The 19,530-nt window shown below is 39.4% G+C and overlaps 1 protein-coding gene across 1 annotated transcript in view; it reads right to left on the reverse strand.

Moving 5' to 3' along the window:
* Window positions 1-242: 242 nt before the first annotated feature.
* Window positions 243-19,530, reverse strand: part of DISP1 (dispatched RND transporter family member 1) — a gene marked incomplete at its 3' end in the record, with an annotated part of 34,696 nt that continues 15,408 nt past the window's right edge. Inside the window, exons 2-7 of the mRNA XM_084261265.1 lie at window positions 17,776-17,805; window positions 12,661-12,784; window positions 11,482-11,609; window positions 10,942-11,039; window positions 9,026-9,123; window positions 243-3,872 (exon numbers count right to left, since the gene is read on the reverse strand). Of these exons, the coding sequence (XP_084117391.1) occupies window positions 243-3,872; window positions 9,026-9,123; window positions 10,942-11,039; window positions 11,482-11,609; window positions 12,661-12,784; window positions 17,776-17,805 (4,108 nt within the window). The remainder of the gene's footprint in view (window positions 3,873-9,025; window positions 9,124-10,941; window positions 11,040-11,481; window positions 11,610-12,660; window positions 12,785-17,775; window positions 17,806-19,530) is intronic.

The raw sequence follows: 19,530 nt of genomic DNA on the forward strand, positions 1-19,530 counted from the left end.
AAATTAAGAGTAATCCATCTTATGAGTTACAGTAAAAAATAACCCAAACCCACCCATTTGGGACAACACCAGGTTTTACTACATGTAATGGCTTTGTGAAATTTATAAATGTTACGTTCTATAAAATACATTTTTTCATTCCAAACCAAAAACTGTAATTCATATTCACCCAGGAATTTCCCTTGCAATGTTTTAGACTTACTTTTAAAATAAAGACACGGGATTGCCAAATTAAAGATCTATTATAGTGTTTTTATTAGCAAACTTTCATTGGAAAGTTCTGGGCGCATTAACATAGGAGGCACGTTGGCTTCGATGTTTGGCATTTGACAGTCAACAGAATTGCACTTCACTATGATAGCCTTGCTACAACAGTGTGAATTTTCATGGCAACCCTCGTAGTGAACCTCTCTCACTGACCTATTCAGCAGATGTTTTTTATCACTTTGGTCAGCCTTCAAAACCCGGTCGTTCTGCAAAGAACACGGATCAATCTTACTCTCGGCTTTCTTTTTCTGCTTTGACAGAGAGGCTTTCTTGTTTTCAACTCCATTCGCTTCTGTACCACCCTTTTCATCACAGTTGTCTGTCTGCTGACAGACTCCCTTTTGGTTATTTGACACACTGTTCTCACATTCAGAGCAATGTACTATTAGAGGTCCTGCGTTTCGGCAGAGAAACTGTGAGGAGCTCATCACCTTTGGAACAGTTCTTATGCTTTCCTCTGGGTTTTGATGAGCATGTGAATCTGCCCTATTTATTCTTTGAAACTGTTGCACAGAGTGGAGGAAAAAATTTTTAGGCAGGGAGTTCTGCGTCATCGTTCTTTTGAGCCTTCCTTGAAGGCAACTGCAGTGGAGGACATGCTGGACAGGATGCACATAACCTTCAGCAGCTTGCTGTAAAGCATTTATAGGAGCTACAGAGCTTTGGATCTGTACGGTTCCCAGGGAAGGAGAACACTGGTAACAGAAGGTCTCGCTTAACTGTTGACAGGAGTGTGGACCCCACTTCACTGCCACTTGCTTATACGCATCCGGACAGCTACACTGCCTGCTTTGAGAGAAAATTGGGCATATGGCATGTTGGTCAACAGATGTCTGCAGCATAGCTGAGCTAGCAACATTTTTTATGCCTTTACTCACTTCACCACTATAGGCTGAATGCATAGGCATACACGTGTTTTGGGGACTGCTGCTGAAGAGCTCTGAGCAGATATGAGTTTCTTCATAAGTCACCTTCTCCGCAGGGATAGCGGTTGGGGACGCCAGAGGCTCGAGCTCATAGTGCTCATGCTCCATTTCTGGTTTCTGACTTCTGGAGTCCAGCTGATACTTGCTAACAGGATGTGATTTATTTTGCCCTCTGCCTCCTTGGGCTCCTGAAAAGGTCTGAGAGAAGGCATTACAACGTAGTTTTTTTGGAAGTGGGATCTGGCCACAAGTGCCCTGCGGTCCAAGGCATCGGCACATGCACTGGAAGAAGAACGTTGCAAAAGCCCAACTAATGCACATGATAAGCATCATAAACGTGCCAAGCTGTGTGTATGCCAACACTGTTGAGGGCATCATCATCGCTCCAGCTACAAATGTAGTCAGTGCAGCCATTGCAATAGCAGAACCCATACGGCTTAAAGAAAAAATTACTTTTCCCTCTCGGTCAGGGTCAGGGGCTAAGCGATAAGCCACTCCATAGTGAACAGCAAAGTCTACAGATAAGCCAACAGCCACCGAAATAGTGACAGATTCTAACACATTTAGCTCCCATCCAAGTAGAACCAGAGAACCCACAGTGACAAAAATAGTTCCAGCTATTGACACTATTGCATAAAGGCTTATGATTATATTCCACGTTGTAAGAAGCATTACACTAAATGCAACAGCAACTGAAAGGCCCATGGCAATCAGAGTGCCGTCAGAAAGACTGTCCTGAAGGTCATAAAATTCGAGGTTACTCACAAACCAACCATTGCTAAGACCTTCAGGAGCAGAACTAAGCTCACTTGAAATCCATGAGTCCACCTCTTTGTAGAACTGATGCATTTTCTCATAAGCCAGCGTGAAGAGGTAGGTGCTCTGGAACTCTAACACCACTGCCCTGATGGTGTCATTTAGGTCAAAGCGAGGCCCTGGGGTTTTGCTGTCTAAATGGTACCCTGTGCTTCTTTCTAGCTCCATTATAGCTCTCTTGATACATAATTCAAAAACTTCTTGTTTGTATGGAAAGCTCCAGTGGCTGCAGCAGGGGTAAAGAGATGGCTCATCGCAGTCTTGGTTTTCCATCCACTGCTTAAATGTCTCAATGAAGCAGCTCGTGAAGTCTTGTTCTTCAGTCTGATAATAAAATGTCTGGTTTCTTAACTTCTGACAGAAACGTAAAATCCAGACCTGTGAGGCCGGACTAGCGATATTAAAGCTGCTATCTAGCTGCAGTTTTCCTTTACTTTTAGGGTTTAAAGGGTCACCATTATCCGCAGGTATGACACCCCAGATTACTGTAATTGGCATGTGGAGCTCTTCTCCATGATGGACACGCTCAAACATAAAAAGCTTTTTGTATTCTGCATCATACCGTTCAAATGGGTGAGAAGACCTAAATACCTGAAACTCAGAGAGCTCCAGTGACGGCAACTTCATCTTTGGATTTACACACACAATATATGCTCCACCAACTGTTAAGGCAAGGAACCAGAAAAGCCAAATGTAACGAAACTTGATAACAATGCATGGCAAGACTTTTTCAAAAAATATCCTGGATGCTTCTGAGACTGAAAAAATAATCTTGTGGAACATTTGGCACAACACTGTCCAGCAGCTTTTGTTGCTGTATACCCTCTGCTGAGGTTTCTTAAAGCAACTGAAAATATTGAGGAGATATCGTTCATGTAACACAACTACAGCAGGTAGCCATGTAACCATCAGAACATAATTCACCAGAATGGCAGTGCCAGCATAAACACCAAAACACCTGATTGCTGTAATATTGCTGACATAATTAGCATAGAAGGCAGCAGCGGTAGTAAAACTCGTGACAAACATGGAAAGAGCAGCGTGCTGCAATGTGATGCTCACTGTCTCAGAGGTTCCAGCATGAGGTTTGTCAAATTTTGTGTAGTTCCAAACGTCACATAAGACAAAAGCATCATCTGCTCCAATCCCAACAAGAATAATCAACGCTGTGAGATTCATGAATGGAAAGAACTCAAAATTAAATACTACCCGATAGAGAAAATAAGAAATAATCAAGGAACTAATTATTGCAAACATGGTCATCAGCGTGATAAACATGGACTTCGTGTATACACACATAACTAACAAAACAATTACAATGGCTATGGCAGGATACACAGTATCCATCAACAGGTAATCTTGAAACAATCTATGTTTTATTCCAAACTCGATCCCTGTGACGGTTGTTACACCATCAGAAGCGTTCCAGTTCTCGAAGTTATCTAGGTAAATGCTCATCATGCTCTCCCCTTTCTCAGTCGGAGAGAAGAGCATGCTGTATTTTAAAGCTGGTAAGACATAGTCAGTTGTCTTTGGGCTTAGAAAATCCTTGTCCACTAGATAGTGAAGGATCTGGTAAACAGCATTGTACTTGGTACATTTGCGAGGCACGTTTGTACACTTGAGTTGGTCCTTCCTTTTGGCATTCATATCCCAGCAGTCCGGCCCCAGGGTTCCGTTGTAGTAGTATTTGGCACATGTGCGAAGCAGCTTTAGGGTGTGAGAGACATCCCGTTCCACAATTTTTTGACACGACGACCTGTTGTTTAGAATAGCAATATAGTTTCCCAGTGTCCAGCTGGGACAGCACGAAGCAGCAGTGGCTCTCTGGCAGAGGTCACCAAACTGTGAATGGGATCTGATCTGTAGAAAGACAGGCAGAGCAAAAAAAATCCAGTTTAAAGTAACAGTCTGAATTATTAGAACACTCTGAATTATTAGAAACATTAACCCACAAAAAGAAAAATCCAAAATTGATGAAAATTCAGCTTACAGAGCTTTTAACATTTCAAATTCTTATTTGCACACACATTGGATTTGGTCAGCATCCGCTTCCATGAGGCAGACTAAACCAGCAGTAACTCTGTATAATGAGTTGCCACAACAGCATAAAACTGTCAGAAGCATTAATATTACTGCAATTCTGTTGTCTGAAGATGCACTGAGGTGTTTTTTTCCCCAGACTGAAGATCAACTCTCTTCTATTAGGTCATGCTGTACTCTTGAAAATGAACAATCACAATGAAGCTTGATTCTGCTTGGAATCACGTACTGAAGTTCATAGGAGAGGAGGAGACTTACCATCCAGGAAGAAAGGATGCGTAAGCTTTACAATGACTTCCATTGTCTGACCTCCCTTCTTCAACCCTTGCTTTACTTTATAAGTCTTTTATTAGCTCTTGCACAGCTGACAGACATTTCCCCTCAATCAGGTCAGCCTGCCACCCAGGCACTGGGTCACACAGGATTTCCAAGGCACAAGCACAAAAAGATAACTACTGCTGTGCATGAAGCATGCCAAAATAAGCCCTGCTCCAAAGAATCATAGAATCAGAGAATGCTTTGGGTTGGAAGGGACCTCAAAGATCATTTAGTTCCAACCCCCCTGCCATAGGCAGGGGCACCCATCATGAGATAAGGCTGCCCAAAGCCTCCTCTAACATGGCCTTGAACACTTCCAGGGGTGGGGCTTCCACAGGCTCCTGGGCAACCTGTGCCAGGGCCTCACCACTCTCATAGTAAAGAATTTCCTCCTAACATCTAATGTAAACCTACCCTCTTTCAGCTTGAAGCCATTACCTCTTGTCCTGTCACTGATGAACAATCATGCCTCTGAGTGCTGCACACCCAGAGGTGTCACAGGGACAAAGCAGGCACCAGTGGAGAGTGCAGATAGGGCACACAGCTGAGCCACGGGGGAGGACTTCTGCTGCCAGCTCAAGTGACTGCCCCAAGCCTAGGCACTCCTGCCAGAGCTTTACACAAATGATAGCAATTTGATCATTTTGATTAAGGACTCTCCTTAGCTAAATGAGTGTTAATCCCTTATGTCAATGCTCTTCTTTCACTTCAAGAACAGTCCCAATTTAGTTGAAGCCAGTAAGAGCACAACTGAACTAAATCACCATAAAATGATTCTAGACAAAATTGAAAGTATCTATAGAAAGAGAACTGAAGCTCTTAAGTAACCAAGTTACATCAGGGAAATTTTCTCAAGTTGGGAAAACTCAATCTTGATAGGACAAAGGGAATATAAATCTACAAACAGAACTTCTGGCTTATTATATGTATCAAATTAGAATTAATCCTTCAAATAGTTAGACATATGTAACATTTCAGTTTTAATCAAGTTACACAGAACGAACACATATTAATGTGGTCACATTAATAAAGCCACGGGCTTAAGAGATTACAGGATTGGGTCCTGAAACCATTATCCATGTATATTTTAAATGTAGGTGATCTGAAACATACCACTCAGCGCTTTTTTTTTAATAAGCAAAATTGCACAGGTTTATTATTAGCAATCCTTCGTAATGCAGACAAAACCCCTGCACTTGGGGATTCTCATGGCAGTTATAAAAGCTTTAATATGGTCTTAATTTTGTCAACCAGTTTCTGAGCAATACCAAACTGGCATTCAAAAAAAAAAACCCAGGATAATTCACGTTTGATTGTTTCCAGATAAAAAACACTCGCTCATAACAAACTCAGGAAAAGCTGAACAACCTACTAAATAAAAGGAAGCAGTGGAATAGCATATCTGTATTTTGTGTGGCACCTCTCCAGGTTAATCCTATGAGGATATATAGGCAAATTAGGAGGAAAGGATTTTATTATCTTCTCTACGTATTCAAGTGCAGTATGGGACAATGAGGTTTATATGCTGTTCTTCACCACTTGCTGCAGGCCATAAACATTCACTGGTAAAGTAGCTGTTGCCAAACAAAGTAACATGAGCTGGCAGCTGGAAATTAGAAATTAGAATACAAAATTTAGCTCCGGATAGCTCATTAAAGTACTACATAAAATATTAATATATTCTAGCACTGGGCTTTGTTGGCAATCCAAAGGAATTAAAGAGGCCATTCTGCTGCTGCCAGACCTGGTCTGCCACTGGCAACATTTTCATTTATTTTGGAACAAGTAAGGAAACTAAGCTGCACAACCTGTGCACATGCTGTATCTCGAGGCAGACTTCCTCAAATCTATCTACACAGTGAAAAAGAATCACAAAAACACAGTTTTGGGGAAACAGTCTGAGAAGATAATTTACAGCCTTTGAAGTTTATAAAATAGTTGTTTACGGTTTATAGGGAAAACACTCTGCAATTAACAGGTGAAAGAAAGGGCTCTTCTTATCCAAGCAGTAAAAAACCTGAACACCTATAGCTATTTTGTATATAATGTTTCCATGAAGATTATAGGACTGCCATATGCTGAGCAGCTGCAGGATGGAGTCCCTACGTATCATTAAAACATATAGTTAAAATAGTTAGAAGCAGATGGGAATACAATTAACACATAGGGGATATATTGTTGGCTCATACTGAAGCAAACAGAAGTTGGTGCTGAAATCCTGCTTATCAACAGAAAAATACAAGGTTTGCATTTCCAGAAAATAGTCTCATTTTCCTGTCTTTGAATACAGAAAGCTTTGTCACTTATTTCAAGAGAATTATGGCCCTAAACAAGTATGAATTCAACAATGAAAGTAAGTACAGTCAAAAGAGGGTCTCTAAGAACAGAAGGTCACTGAAGTCATAAATTCCTTCTGATAGCTGCAGTGCTAGTCAGCATCTTCTCTAGGGACTGGCTGCTATTGGAACTCAGCATTCAGAAATGGGACATATTGCAGAACTTCATGAGTTCCAAAAGGCATCAAAAGTGCTTAGAAATTGTTAGAAAGTGTTAAAATCATTTAGACATGTTACGTGCGCATAACAAGCATTTAAAAAAAAATGAAAAAAGGCTTCAGCCCCTTGAGCCCATAGCATATATTTTTTATGTTTACATATATAGACCAGCCATAACTGCAAAACCTAATCATATCAATATGTTTTGTCTACCTGCTATCATTGGGCACTGTCATTATGCCCAGCTGAGATGATTGATGACTGTATTCTTAAGTAAAACCTAAATCACAAAAAACATCCACAGAAATTTTATCTGCAACAATATACTATATAAATATCTACATAATTGTGGGTGTAACTGAAATAGCCAACATTCAATTTTCTGAAGTGTTCTTATTTCAAAGGAAGAGCTATTTTTGTGGATACAAGATGGGTGGTGCTTGTTTTTTCTAAAGTCAAGTAGTTTCATCCTTCCCTCAGAGAGTAAAGCAGCATTTGAAATAACACATTAATATCAAAGTGTGCATGTAGGGAGGGGAAAAAAATCCTCAGGAGGAATACAGCCATTACAAAGATCACTCCTCTGAGGTAATTAACTATCTTCATTTTGTTACACAAAAATATTTTTCCTTTCTTATTCAGACTGCATTGCTTTGCAATGATTTATGCTACCTGGGATCTACCTGCGTCTGCTGTCTATATGACTACATTTCTACAGTTAGATGCACAGAGGAGCATCTGCCCTCTAACTCAATTCTTACCCTTGTAAAAGGTTATTCTTCACTGTGTCTCCCAAGTGAAGCAGCAGTTTGATTACTCCTCTAGCTCGGTTCATTCAGCTGGGTTAGTTTAAATACCGTACTTTGCTCACCTGGCTCACTCTGACTGATAGAGATAAAGGGTAATCACATGAGCCATCCTGCCTGCGCGATTATCTCTGATGGGCAAACAAAGAGCATTTCATGAGCACAAGAGGACAAAAGCCACTTACACCAACAGACCCAACCAGGACAAACTGCATGTCAGCAGCCTGCGAGGGAGATTCATTACACAATGTTTTACTGCAGCTCAACGTTTTAGGCAAACGCCAGCCGTTAGGAAAAATGGTTTGGGAATCTGGTAGAGTAATACAGTTGTCTAAAAGGCAATCATCAACAGAACTAATAATGAAAATATACCTCGTACAATGACTGTAGTTTGGTATAAAGTTAACTGTTGACAATCATTCTTGTTTTAGAGGGGAAAAATACAGGAAATAAATGGATTATTATTAACAAAACAAAATATAGTGCTTTGCTTCCATACGCAGTCAGCAGTACACAAAAATTTACGGTTACTCAGCAGCTTAAAGGAAAAACTAACTCATTTCCAGCAAGTGGCAAGCTCCTATTTTTACAAATGTACCATCTGAATGCTTATTTTATTTTAGCCTTTGCCAGTTAACTTCCATCAGTTTAAACCAGGCATCAATTTCAATGAGAGTGCTAACGTATCTTCTAGCACCTGTACAAGCAGCCAGGGCAGCCTCTGAGGCTGGCTGTTACAATGGTTACTTTGACTGTGCAAGGTGCTTAATACAAGGAAAGCCAGTACAAATTACAACAGGGCCAGATAAACAAGGTCCAAACGTCATCTTTAATTTTCTCAGTTTTAAAGAGAAAAATATATTTACTCTGAAAGTATTGATATCCACATCTAGTTAATTGGGCTATGTTCCTTTTATGTTTGCCAACCTATTCTCTTTTGATCCACCAGCTGTCAAAGAAAACCTGCACATGCTATGAGGATGCAGCCAGTTCACCAGGAGGTGAATATGCAAGAAAGATGTGTTTGCTGGGAAACAAGAATAAAAATCTGTGGAACAATGTTCTAAGAGAAAACATGGAAAAAGTCGAGATAATCCTTCTGGAAAGAGACTTCTGAAGCAACCACATTCCATTCTGAATGGTATTAGTAGTAAATCCATATATATTCCTCTATTTAATCCAACTGTAGAATGTGAAAGTTGGGTTTTGACTTCGTCTGTATGCCAACTGACCACCCAAAAAAGTATGTGAACAAGGTGAAGTCCTCACACTGGACAACAACAGGCAGCGAAGCAAGGTTTCAAATATGTTTCATTTCTGCAAGTTAAACAAATTAAATACTGTCTTCACTTACCCTCAAGTTATCTACATTGCACATTGACTTAATTGCATTCAAATTCCATAAATTCTCTCCTTCTGTTGATGTAAACACCACTCGTGAATAGCGATCACCTGAAATTACAGGAGGGGGGGGTGTTACAGATTATTTGGGTGTGTCTGGTATCAAAGACTGAAGAAAAATCCCACCATTCCAATGACACAGATGAAATCTGTGTCAGGAAGAATCCAGCTCCTTTACAAGATGAGCTATTTATCTGTAAGATTCAGTTCACATTAAAGTTTCAGTTTCCTTAAAGTGCTTATAGTAAACACAGCATCTTCGATATTATATACCACTTAGAGGCTCTACAGACTTCTATTCAAGCAAATTGTCTTCTGAAATACGACAAACATAAAAATCAAAAGATCTAATCAGCAAACTATGAAATTCTTGGCACAGCATAATGGCAGTACATAGATAATAGTAATCAAAGGCTGATTTAGTAAGTCATTTGGGAATATAAATAATAATTATAAAGCTGTTCCTACAAGAATGTTTTGCTTTAGAAGCAAATGACTGCATTGGAAATTGTTGTGATATCCTTGAGGCCATTTTTAAGACTTCTACAGTTTAGACACAGCTCAAATTTAAAATTAAATCACGTTTAGACAGCTTTTAGAAAAGGCAGTAATTACTTAGTGGCAGTGAGGTCTTTATGCACAGCTAACAAGTGAAACACATATACAAACACAAATACATGGTACTGCATAACACAACATGGCACTTTGGGTTAAGAAACATTATCACGTTAATTACAATATTCCAGAACCCAAAAGGCTGAATTTTTCCCACTGCTGTGAATGTGCAGAATGTTTGCCTTTCACAAGGCTGTAATGAAAGGGCTTGGGGTGGTGCTTTATGATGTCCGACTGTGCTTTAGGATCAAGGAAACTGGAATCTGCAGATCCCAGAGCAGACAAAGAAAGATACCAGGAATGATAAAAACGGGTCAAGAGGAAATCAACTGTTTTCTTTACATAATGGACCGGCAAACTTTCCCATAGAAGCACAATTCCTTCATGACTGCCACAACTGAGACTACACAGAAACAGGAGTGGAAAGAATGAGAGTGAGACTATGCAGGCAGGATAAGAGGAGTTAATTCTGCTTCAAGTTGCAGTTAATGCTTGGTAGAATTTTGAGTACATTTCCTTTCCCTTACGCAAAATACCCTCAGTCTAATTTGGTTCTGCTCACAGAAGCAGAAATGACAACCTTGCTCACAACCTCTCACTTAGATGTAAGAACATACCATAATCAGGCTGAGGGGCTGGAGCTGGGGGAGAATCGTAAATCTGTTTTTACCCTGTTTTTTCAGTGGTCACTGCTCTCTCAGATCAAGTACTACAAACAAATAACTTCACCATTACATTTTTGTGCCCTATTATCAGTCCTCCCATCTTGAAGTAGCTGCAAAAGAGCCCGGGTCATTATATGAATAAAGGCAAGACCTACATCCGCTAATGTGCGCTCTCTGCCAGAACACAAACTATCAGCAGTTTGCAGTATGCCTGCTGAAAAGGCAGTAGACTTTTTTTTTTTAGTTTACAGCACAGATAAAACTTCCCTACCATGAACTGCATGCTACATCTACAGCCACACACAAAACACTGCTTTCACAATGAGCAGTATTACCAATAACTAAAAAAAATCTTTACAAGAAACGAAAACACTTGAAGGAATTACTTCAAGTTACCACTGTTGCTTCCTAGGAAGAACCAATAGAACACATTTCAGTCCAATTTCTTCAAAGAAGAAAGAAGGGGCTTATCATGAATGTGTTAAGCAAAAAATATTTTCCTAATAAAGCATACAATATACAGAAGAGATCAGAAATCATTCAACTGGCAGAAGTTTTTAGCTTTCCTTACATCATTTTTCCCACTTACTTGGAATATCACAGAAAAAGGTATCCTTATGGAAGTTCCAGTCTGCTTGCCTCTTCTCTCTTTCGTAGTGATCGTCTGACCATCTGTCATCTTGATGACTAAAACAGAATAAACAGTTTCACCTTCCCTTAGCAAAGAGAACATTAATAGAAGGAGCACCTAGACACATCTTAACAGCTCCTGCATCTGAGAAAATGTATTTTTATCAATGTGATTTTGGTATACAAAGACTGAAACAGTCTTTTTTTTTTTGTTTAAATTGGAGACTTCAAACAAAATTACATTGAGCCCTGTACTGAAAATATCCATAATACAAAATGGAAACTAAAATTATACACTTTTAAAAAGAGCCTGCAACAGGAGAGATCTAGTTCCATGAGAAAGGCCTTGAGAACTGTAGACAAGCAGATTCAGTATTTATTGAAATTAGCAGCAGTGTATACATTAACTTCACAAGGTACTGCAGGAAGTGCTATGTACATAAAACCTTCCCCCCTACCTCCCAGTAAAGTAAAATACATTTTTAATACAAATTCTTACCTCTTGGCTTGCTCATCTGCATATTTGAAAGGGTAGTTTGCAAGTGTTGCTTTGTACCCTGTGTTTTTCACCATGTTGTTCCACGTGACCAGTCTTTGTCCGATGGCTGTCCCTCTTGGTTCAAAGCCCTAGGAGAAAAGAATGACGAAATTCCATTAATACTTTCCATTCTTTAGCTCAAACAGGAAAGTGGAGGCATGATCAAAGTGATGGATAGTTTTCATTATGAAGCATAGTTACTTCAGGCATCTACTTTTAAAGGTAAAACGCTTTGACAGATCAGACAAAATAATGGCCCACTGCACAGAGTGACAAGAGATTAAGAATTCTTGCACGTACTACTCTCCCTCAGAGCTGGCGACGACTCAAGTCTTCCCAACATTCAATGCTTAAATACAGGTATATGCTACTATAATATAAATAACAATGACCTCTAGAACAGGATATTTTATTTGAGGATAATACTTAAATACAGGGTTTTCCATAAGAGTCCTGAAAGCTGGTAAGATATTGGTAAGATATTTGATGTTTCTTACGTTTGAAACACAGGATTTAATAGAACCTAATAAAAATTACTTTCAGTATGGATACCATTTCATGTCCAGAAGGCACTTAGAATCCCCTTTCCTTTCGTGGATCCTGGCCCTTGCTCTCTGAAATCCAACTTAGAAAGTATGGTCAATGTTGCACTGTGCTGTACGTCTACAACTGAGGTGAATTTACATTATTCAATGTACACCAGTTCTGTTGAAGGACATACAAGCTTTCAACAGCAAAACACATAAAAAATTTAAACTAGTGGACAGCACTCTCTGATGGCAACTGCATCTTTGTGTCACCATTAGCTGCTCCAATAGAAAGATTTAACAATTTTTTTTTTACTTTCTCAATTAGAGAAATTACAAGGCTCATTTCTTATGTGGATTCATTATACGCAACTTAATAGCAACAGGATCTCTCTGAAAAATGATACCCAAACAGATTCATTGTACAGGGAACACTTTCAGGCACACCAAGAGTTAGTTTTTTCCTCTCAGCAATTCGACTTGGGATGGATGTCCACTTAAGAGGAATCTTATCAATTGATATACTGACCGATGCTGTTTACTGGCACCACTGAAAAGAACCCAGCACACCAAAACCACTTATTTGACAGCACAATTTATTAATTTTACCTACCAGCAATGGATCAGAGAAATCTGGAAGATCTGGAACTAATATTCCAACCAGTGCACACACCACTATTAACACAGTACACATGCCCAGGACCACCACAGGCCAGTCGGCTATCAGTGCAGCATAACTACATGAAAAGAAACAGAGAAAAACATGTTAGAGGGAGGAAAAAAAAAAGTTGCACACAAAATGAATACGTACGTGTCTGAAGAACCATGTTGAAACACTGGCCAGGTGTATTTTATCTACATGAAATTAACCTTTTTCTCCAAGAAAATAAAAAACACCCAAGCCCCACTGCTATCATGTCTCCCCACTGAAACTTTCTAATCTTCAATAGATAAGCTTTACATATCAGATTATTTTTACTCCAGGATCCCGACAAAAATGCGAGCTTTATCTCAGCTATTTTGTGCTGCTTCAGAGATGATTACATCTGGGCTACTGAAATAAATACTGAACTTGTAGTAAACAACAGAAATATCTAAAACTGTCAAAGCAATAATTTACTTTTTTTTTTTTTACATAAAAATGTAAAAAAATAGCACACAAAGTGAAAATTGTTAAGACTAGACAATTTTTTTTAAAAAATATAACTACCTTTTCCTTAAGTTTATACTTAAACTTTTAGTATGGATATTACCCATGGTTGGGGACCACTATAAAATAGATGCTGTTAAAAATTTAATGATAGAAGACATTTAATGATAAAGCTCAAGCTTTAAGAAAAATACAAAAGAGGAAAAATCAATTTTATAGTAGAACCCAAAGGAAAACATTTCCTCTATATTTAAAACAGTCATTAAAAAGATACTGAAACCCTATATACTAGTGATCCATAAAATCTATTGTAAATTCAAAGGTGCAGGAGAGTTGTGACACAATGTATAAACTAATCATCATTAGATGCTTTAGTTGAGCTTTTTAGTATAACACAGATTTCATCTCCAAGTTTATTCTAAATTGTAAGAATTCTTAAAGGAAATCTAACTTTCATAATGTAAATATTTTAATTTTTGTTAAATTGACAGAGAAGCCTAAGACAATAAAATGAAAAGTAGACATTTTAATTTCTTATTTCTTCTTCCAGTAAAGACTTGAATTTGTAGATTTGTGTTTCAAGGGTGCTACTGTTTAACCATGGGAGCAAAAAGAGTACAAAAAGTTCCACAAAGTTTAAAAGGCATTAGAAAAATTGTAGGCTATGAATCATTCCCTACTGATAGCTTCTGTACACATTAAATATTGATTGATAAGATCTACACTCTTATTTCCTCCTCAGTTTCCATGCACCATAACACAAAACTTTGTAACAGAGTGCTCTCTGTACTTATTTCTACTTTCTTAAAAGAATATGATTCTTTTTCAGTTTCAGAGCAACCCATTATCCAATTCAGTTATTTGCTCTACAGAAAGTTTCTCTCCCTGTGCTAAGAAGTTTCTGGGTTTTCTAGCTGTGAAATCAATGGCAGTGAGCAAGTTTGTTGCTGACTTTGCACAGCATGTGGGAATCAGTATGGTCCAAGTACAGCTTTAAGGAGACAAGGAAGCCCAAAGCACTGGGTGTATCTTAATTTCCCATTAGATAAACGTGGAATAATTCTTACATTCTCTCACAAGAGATTAATTAGCAAAAGCCTGAAAAGTAATCTTAAGTTTTTGCTGAAGTGAATCACTGAGGGGCAGCCTGCCAAATGACCAATTGTACAAAGTAGAAGCAAAGGGAAGTAAATGACCTAATAGAATTTTCCTATTTATAGGACTAAGCATTTTAATAAACACCCAGTGCTAGACTGACTAGCTATTACAGACATCTGCTCTGAAGTGATAAAAACTGTACCCCAAAGACTTATTTCCCTATTCATCACTAGTGCCAGATGTACCCCTTTGACACGTCATCGCTACCCTTCTGTTCTCATATGAGCAGCAATTAATTGGTTAAATTCTTCAGTCTGTAGCTGTAAAAGGAACTAGTCCTAGGTGCAGTGTTTAACATGTTAACAAGCCACCTACTGAAGGCAGTAAGTGCTTGCTTACAACTGCAAGTTTGTCTTGTTTTTTGGATCACACACTGAAATTCAGATAAGCAAAGCAGACCTGGGCCAGAACATCAAAAATGACCAACCACACTATATTTTAATTTTGTCTGAGCATCATTTGGTGCTGCTGAGGGCTCTGGCTCCAACCAAGTTGTTTACAGCCAGCCTCAGTCCCAATCCATTTTAAGTGACTAAACAGATGGCAGTGTTTTTATTTTTCACCCATTAAAAAGCCATGAAGTGTCTTCGGTTGTTGTTTCCTCTGTGAAAAAGCAAGCCACTGCCTGACTTAGATGCTGTGTAAATGACCACTTGCTGATAATGCCCGAGTCCAAGAGGACTTAAATCAATTGCTGAGCCAAGGAATCACCACACATCCTTATTGCACAGCAGATACTGCAATACTCTTCTAAATACTGCTTTTTGATGCCTAATAAAAACTACAGCTGGTCAATAAGCTGGGCATATGGCTATGCTGATACATTGGTTCTTTTTCCCTCCAAATTATTCAAACACTAAACAATGAATTCTCAAGAATTATGGCACTGACTAAAATATCTTCTTTATGAGTGAAGATGTCACCTCTTGTTTGCCATCTAATTGTTAGTTGTGCCATGAAGATGCATACAGTTACCATTAATTTCTTTCCTTTCTTTTTCACACACCTGCAAAAGGTTTGACTGTTTTGGTGGGTTTTTTTCCTCATGCATGTTTTAAACAATTAAAAATGCTTAGGAGATACAGTAATTAATTCAATCTATAGTCATCTCATCCATTTAGCACTACCAAAGACTGGCTTAAAGCAATTTGCCATAGGGTGGTTTAAGACCTCAGACAGTTTCTTAAAAAGGAGAATAAAAACCCAACCCAAATAAGACAGTACTCCACTTCTCATTTTAAGCTGTAGTGTAGCACACGGAGAATTGACTGAGGTTAAGCCCGTAACCAGTCTCATATAGAGATAGAAGAATACCATGTACCATCTCCATATCATAAAGAGGTCACTATGAGCAACATAAGCACACAATTTGTGTGGCTAAATTCATATTTACGAAGGCATTTATGTAACTCAAGCCAGGTATTTAGCAAACAGGCTTGTTTTTTACTGGAAGCAAGTTGTAAACAGTTTTGGATAAGTTGCTTTGTTTTCTCTGACCATTCTTCAGAGAATACGATTCCAAATCTAGTGTTCTTGGTTGTGGAACTTCGGGTTTTAGGAAGAAAAAGATCATTATGATGAAATATTTGAACTTTTCCATCAGGTTGTTTTATAATTGTTGATGCAATCAAGCTGCTTCTCAGAATAACCCTTAATCAGAAAGGCACTGAGTCACAGGGGTTTTATGCTTGTAAAGAAAGTGTATATACAGACAAAGACAATGGCAAAAAAAAAAAATCAAGTCTTTGCCAAAAAGGCCCACTGAAACCTGCATAGATTTTAAAATTATGGCCTAGTATACTATGTTTGGAAGCATCTCCAAAAGAAGCCATTTGCAGAAAGACTGCTTAGGGGGAGCACAACAGTTTGGCCACTATCTGTGTTCTATTCCCTTCCTGCTTCCCCAACATTCACAGATGTGTGATTAGGGATGTTAAAGAGCTTGTCCCTGGCTCCTTCCTTCAGTGTTTACTTAGGGACCCACTGTAGATCAGTTCTTCAAAAAGTTGTTTGAACTTGCTGATGCTATCTGCCTCCACAATCTCCTGGGGCAGTTTCAGAAATCCACTACCCACTAAATAAATACTTTTCTTCTTTTAAATCTGTTTTAATTTGATTGCCTATGATTTTCCTGGAACATTCCTTACTCTTGCATTTTGTGGGGAGTAACAGTTTTGCCATCACCTTATCTACTGCTGTGGTGGTTTAACCCTGGCTGGAGGCCAGATGCTCAAAGTAACTCTATCACTCCCCTTCACAGCTGGACAGGAGAGAAAACATATACTGGAGTTGAGACAGGACAGGGGATGATCATTCCGCAATCAGCATCATGGGCAAAACAGACTCAACACAGAATAAAAAAAAGCATCTAATCCATTACCACCACCACACCACCTCCCCAAAAGTGGCCCATGAAAACAGAGTAGAATAATGAGAAGTAAAACCAAATTGTAAAACATCTCCCCTCATCCCTCCCTTCATGGACTTCATTCATGGTTTCTCTCCCTTCCTCCCCATCTCAGGTGGCAGAGAGGGGATGGGAACTGGGGGTTTGGTCAGCTCCTCGCAAATTGTTTTCCTTCTTGGGTGGGGGATGGAGGGACAGGGATTCTTCACATTCTTCCCTCGCTCCAGCGTAGGGTCCCCCCCATGGGAGACAGTCCTCCATGAACTTCTCTAACAAGAGCCCTTTCCCATGGGGCTTCAGCTCTTCACCAATTGCTCCACTGTGGGTCACTTCTACGGGGTGCAGACCTCCAGGACAAGACTACTCCAGCCTGGTCCCCCTCAGAGTCACAGTTTCCCCCAGCAAACCTCCTCGGGCATAGGCCCCCCCTCTCCATGCACTGCAGGTCCTGCCAGGAGCCTGCTCCAACACAGGCTTCCCATTGGGAGCCAGTGTCCTTTGTGTGTTTCCATCCGTTCCAGTGTAGGGTCCTCCACAGCCTGTAGGTGTGATCTCTTCTCCCCATCATCTTCCATGAGCTGCAGGGAGACAGCCTGCTTCACCATGGTCATCTCCACAGGCTGCAGGGGAATCTCCCCCTCTCTCTCTCTCTCTCTGATGCCCGGAGCACCTCCTGCCCCCTCTTCTTCATTGCCCTTGGTGTCTACAGAGTTTCTTACATCTTCTCACTCCCTTCTCTGGTGGCAAAATGCGGGTGATTGCAGGGTTTTTTCCTTCTTAAATATATTATCAGAGATGCTACCACCATTGTACACTGGCTCAGGCTTAGTCAGTGGGGGAGTTCCAGCCTTGAGCCAGCTGGTACTTACGCTGTTGGGTCTGAGGGAAGCTTCTAGCAGCTTCTTGCAGAAGCCACTCTGTAGCCCTCTCCCCCCATCAACTTTGCCACACAAACCCACAACAACTGCTTTATGATTCTGCAAACCCCCCCATATGACAGTATGAGATCTTACCTTTTTGGTAACTTGAATGGTCTGGCTGGCCTGGAAGAAGGAAAAAAGAAAAAGAGTATTTGAAAATATTTGAAAATATATGAAATATACATGCATACACTGATTTGTTTAATTATTTCCATACAGGGATAAACAACAAAATTATAAATATCATATATTTTTATAATATGATTTTTAAAAGTATATGATCATATTTAATTGAGTCTTTCCAAGCAAAATATTCAGAGAATAATTACAGCTACAGACAGCTGGGTTTTCAAAAAGTGGAATTTTATGCTGATGATTTTTGGTATCATTATTTTAGAGGCTTTTCCAGTTTTCAACAGGAAAACAAGTACACAGGATAAAAATTCAGTACCACTGAAAACCATGGAAAAGTTTGCACATGATGGGAGCAGGCAACCAAAACACCATGTTTTGCAATGGCAATTCACAAACTTTCTGAACTGTCCTTTGTAATTCCACTAAAAATATTTCAGACATAAATTCTGTTTTGTCATAATGCAGGAAATAGAATGATAGAAGGTGCCTTTAAAAAAACCCCAACTTTTCTGCACAGTATTTTGTTAAAAATCTAACACAAACAACATTAGTTTCAGAAGACAGCAAACACAAATGTAAATAATCCATATCTGCCCTGTTTAGGGAGCATTTCATTTTGTTGGCTATGGGATCAGTAGGTTTCACATAAATTTCACTTAAAAACTCTCCGTGAAGAATCTGTAAGTACTTTCAAAATTTTCCTGCCTCTGAATGTGACATACAGTCACTCCAGAGACATAACCATACTATGGTTTCATATAAATTATGGACTTCTTGTACACCAAGGACATATCTAATATTATTTCCTAAAAAAGGAGTAGAAACCAATGAATTAAGAAACAGCTGCTTGCATAGAATACATCACTTAGTATACCCTTTTGGGGTATACTAATCCAAAAGACTGAATACTTTCATACCACCGGATAAACCACTCAAACTTCAGGCTCCTTAGAGATTTTCAGAGAAGTTTAAAGCTTAAATCAGTGCTCCGGAGTCAGCTTTGCTGTCCTTCAGAGGATAAGGTTCAACACATGGGGTAGAAATTCTAGTCCAGGGGAACCAAAATGTTTTGGCACCATCACTTCCAGGTGGCTGCAACTTTGCCCTTACTATGTGTGATTATTGCTCAGACTGTACCTATTCTAACTCTGAACAGCTGTAAAGGGGAAATAATCCACATAAAACCACGTCTCAGAAATGCCAAGCTGTCACACCAAGATGTATAATCCAATGCAAACCAGCTCTCACCACAGTAATAGGCCACTTCAGACATATATTCAAGGCACTGCTAACTAACACGATAGCAAAAGGGCGATGAAAATGAAATTGACAGTGCAATGGAAACGTGACCATTCCTATTATCCCCTTCATAGGGAGGATGGAAGAACAAATTCAACCAGCAAAGCTAAACCCCGATGCTAATCCCTCCTCATCTCCATCCATGGTGTGCCTCAAGCAACACAGCACAAATATAACTATCCTGGAACATTCCTTCAAAAAATATAAAGTTGTTGTATGTATTTCCTCAAGAAATATAAATCAGTTTTATTTTAACTGTTGTAAAAAGTCAGAATTGTATAAAAGCACATTTCTATCAGCTGCAAATCACTGCTGTCTGGAAACGCTCCCAGCCAATGCAGCAGTGCAGCTGCTAACTGGGACAAGTCTGCAGGCAGTACACAGCAGCAAAATCGTTCCTTGCAGCCACACAGA

The sequence above is a fragment of the Gallinula chloropus genome (genome assembly GCF_964237585.1).
Source record: "Gallinula chloropus genome assembly, chromosome: 3".
NCBI classification, from domain to species: Eukaryota; Metazoa; Chordata; class Aves; order Gruiformes; family Rallidae; genus Gallinula; species Gallinula chloropus.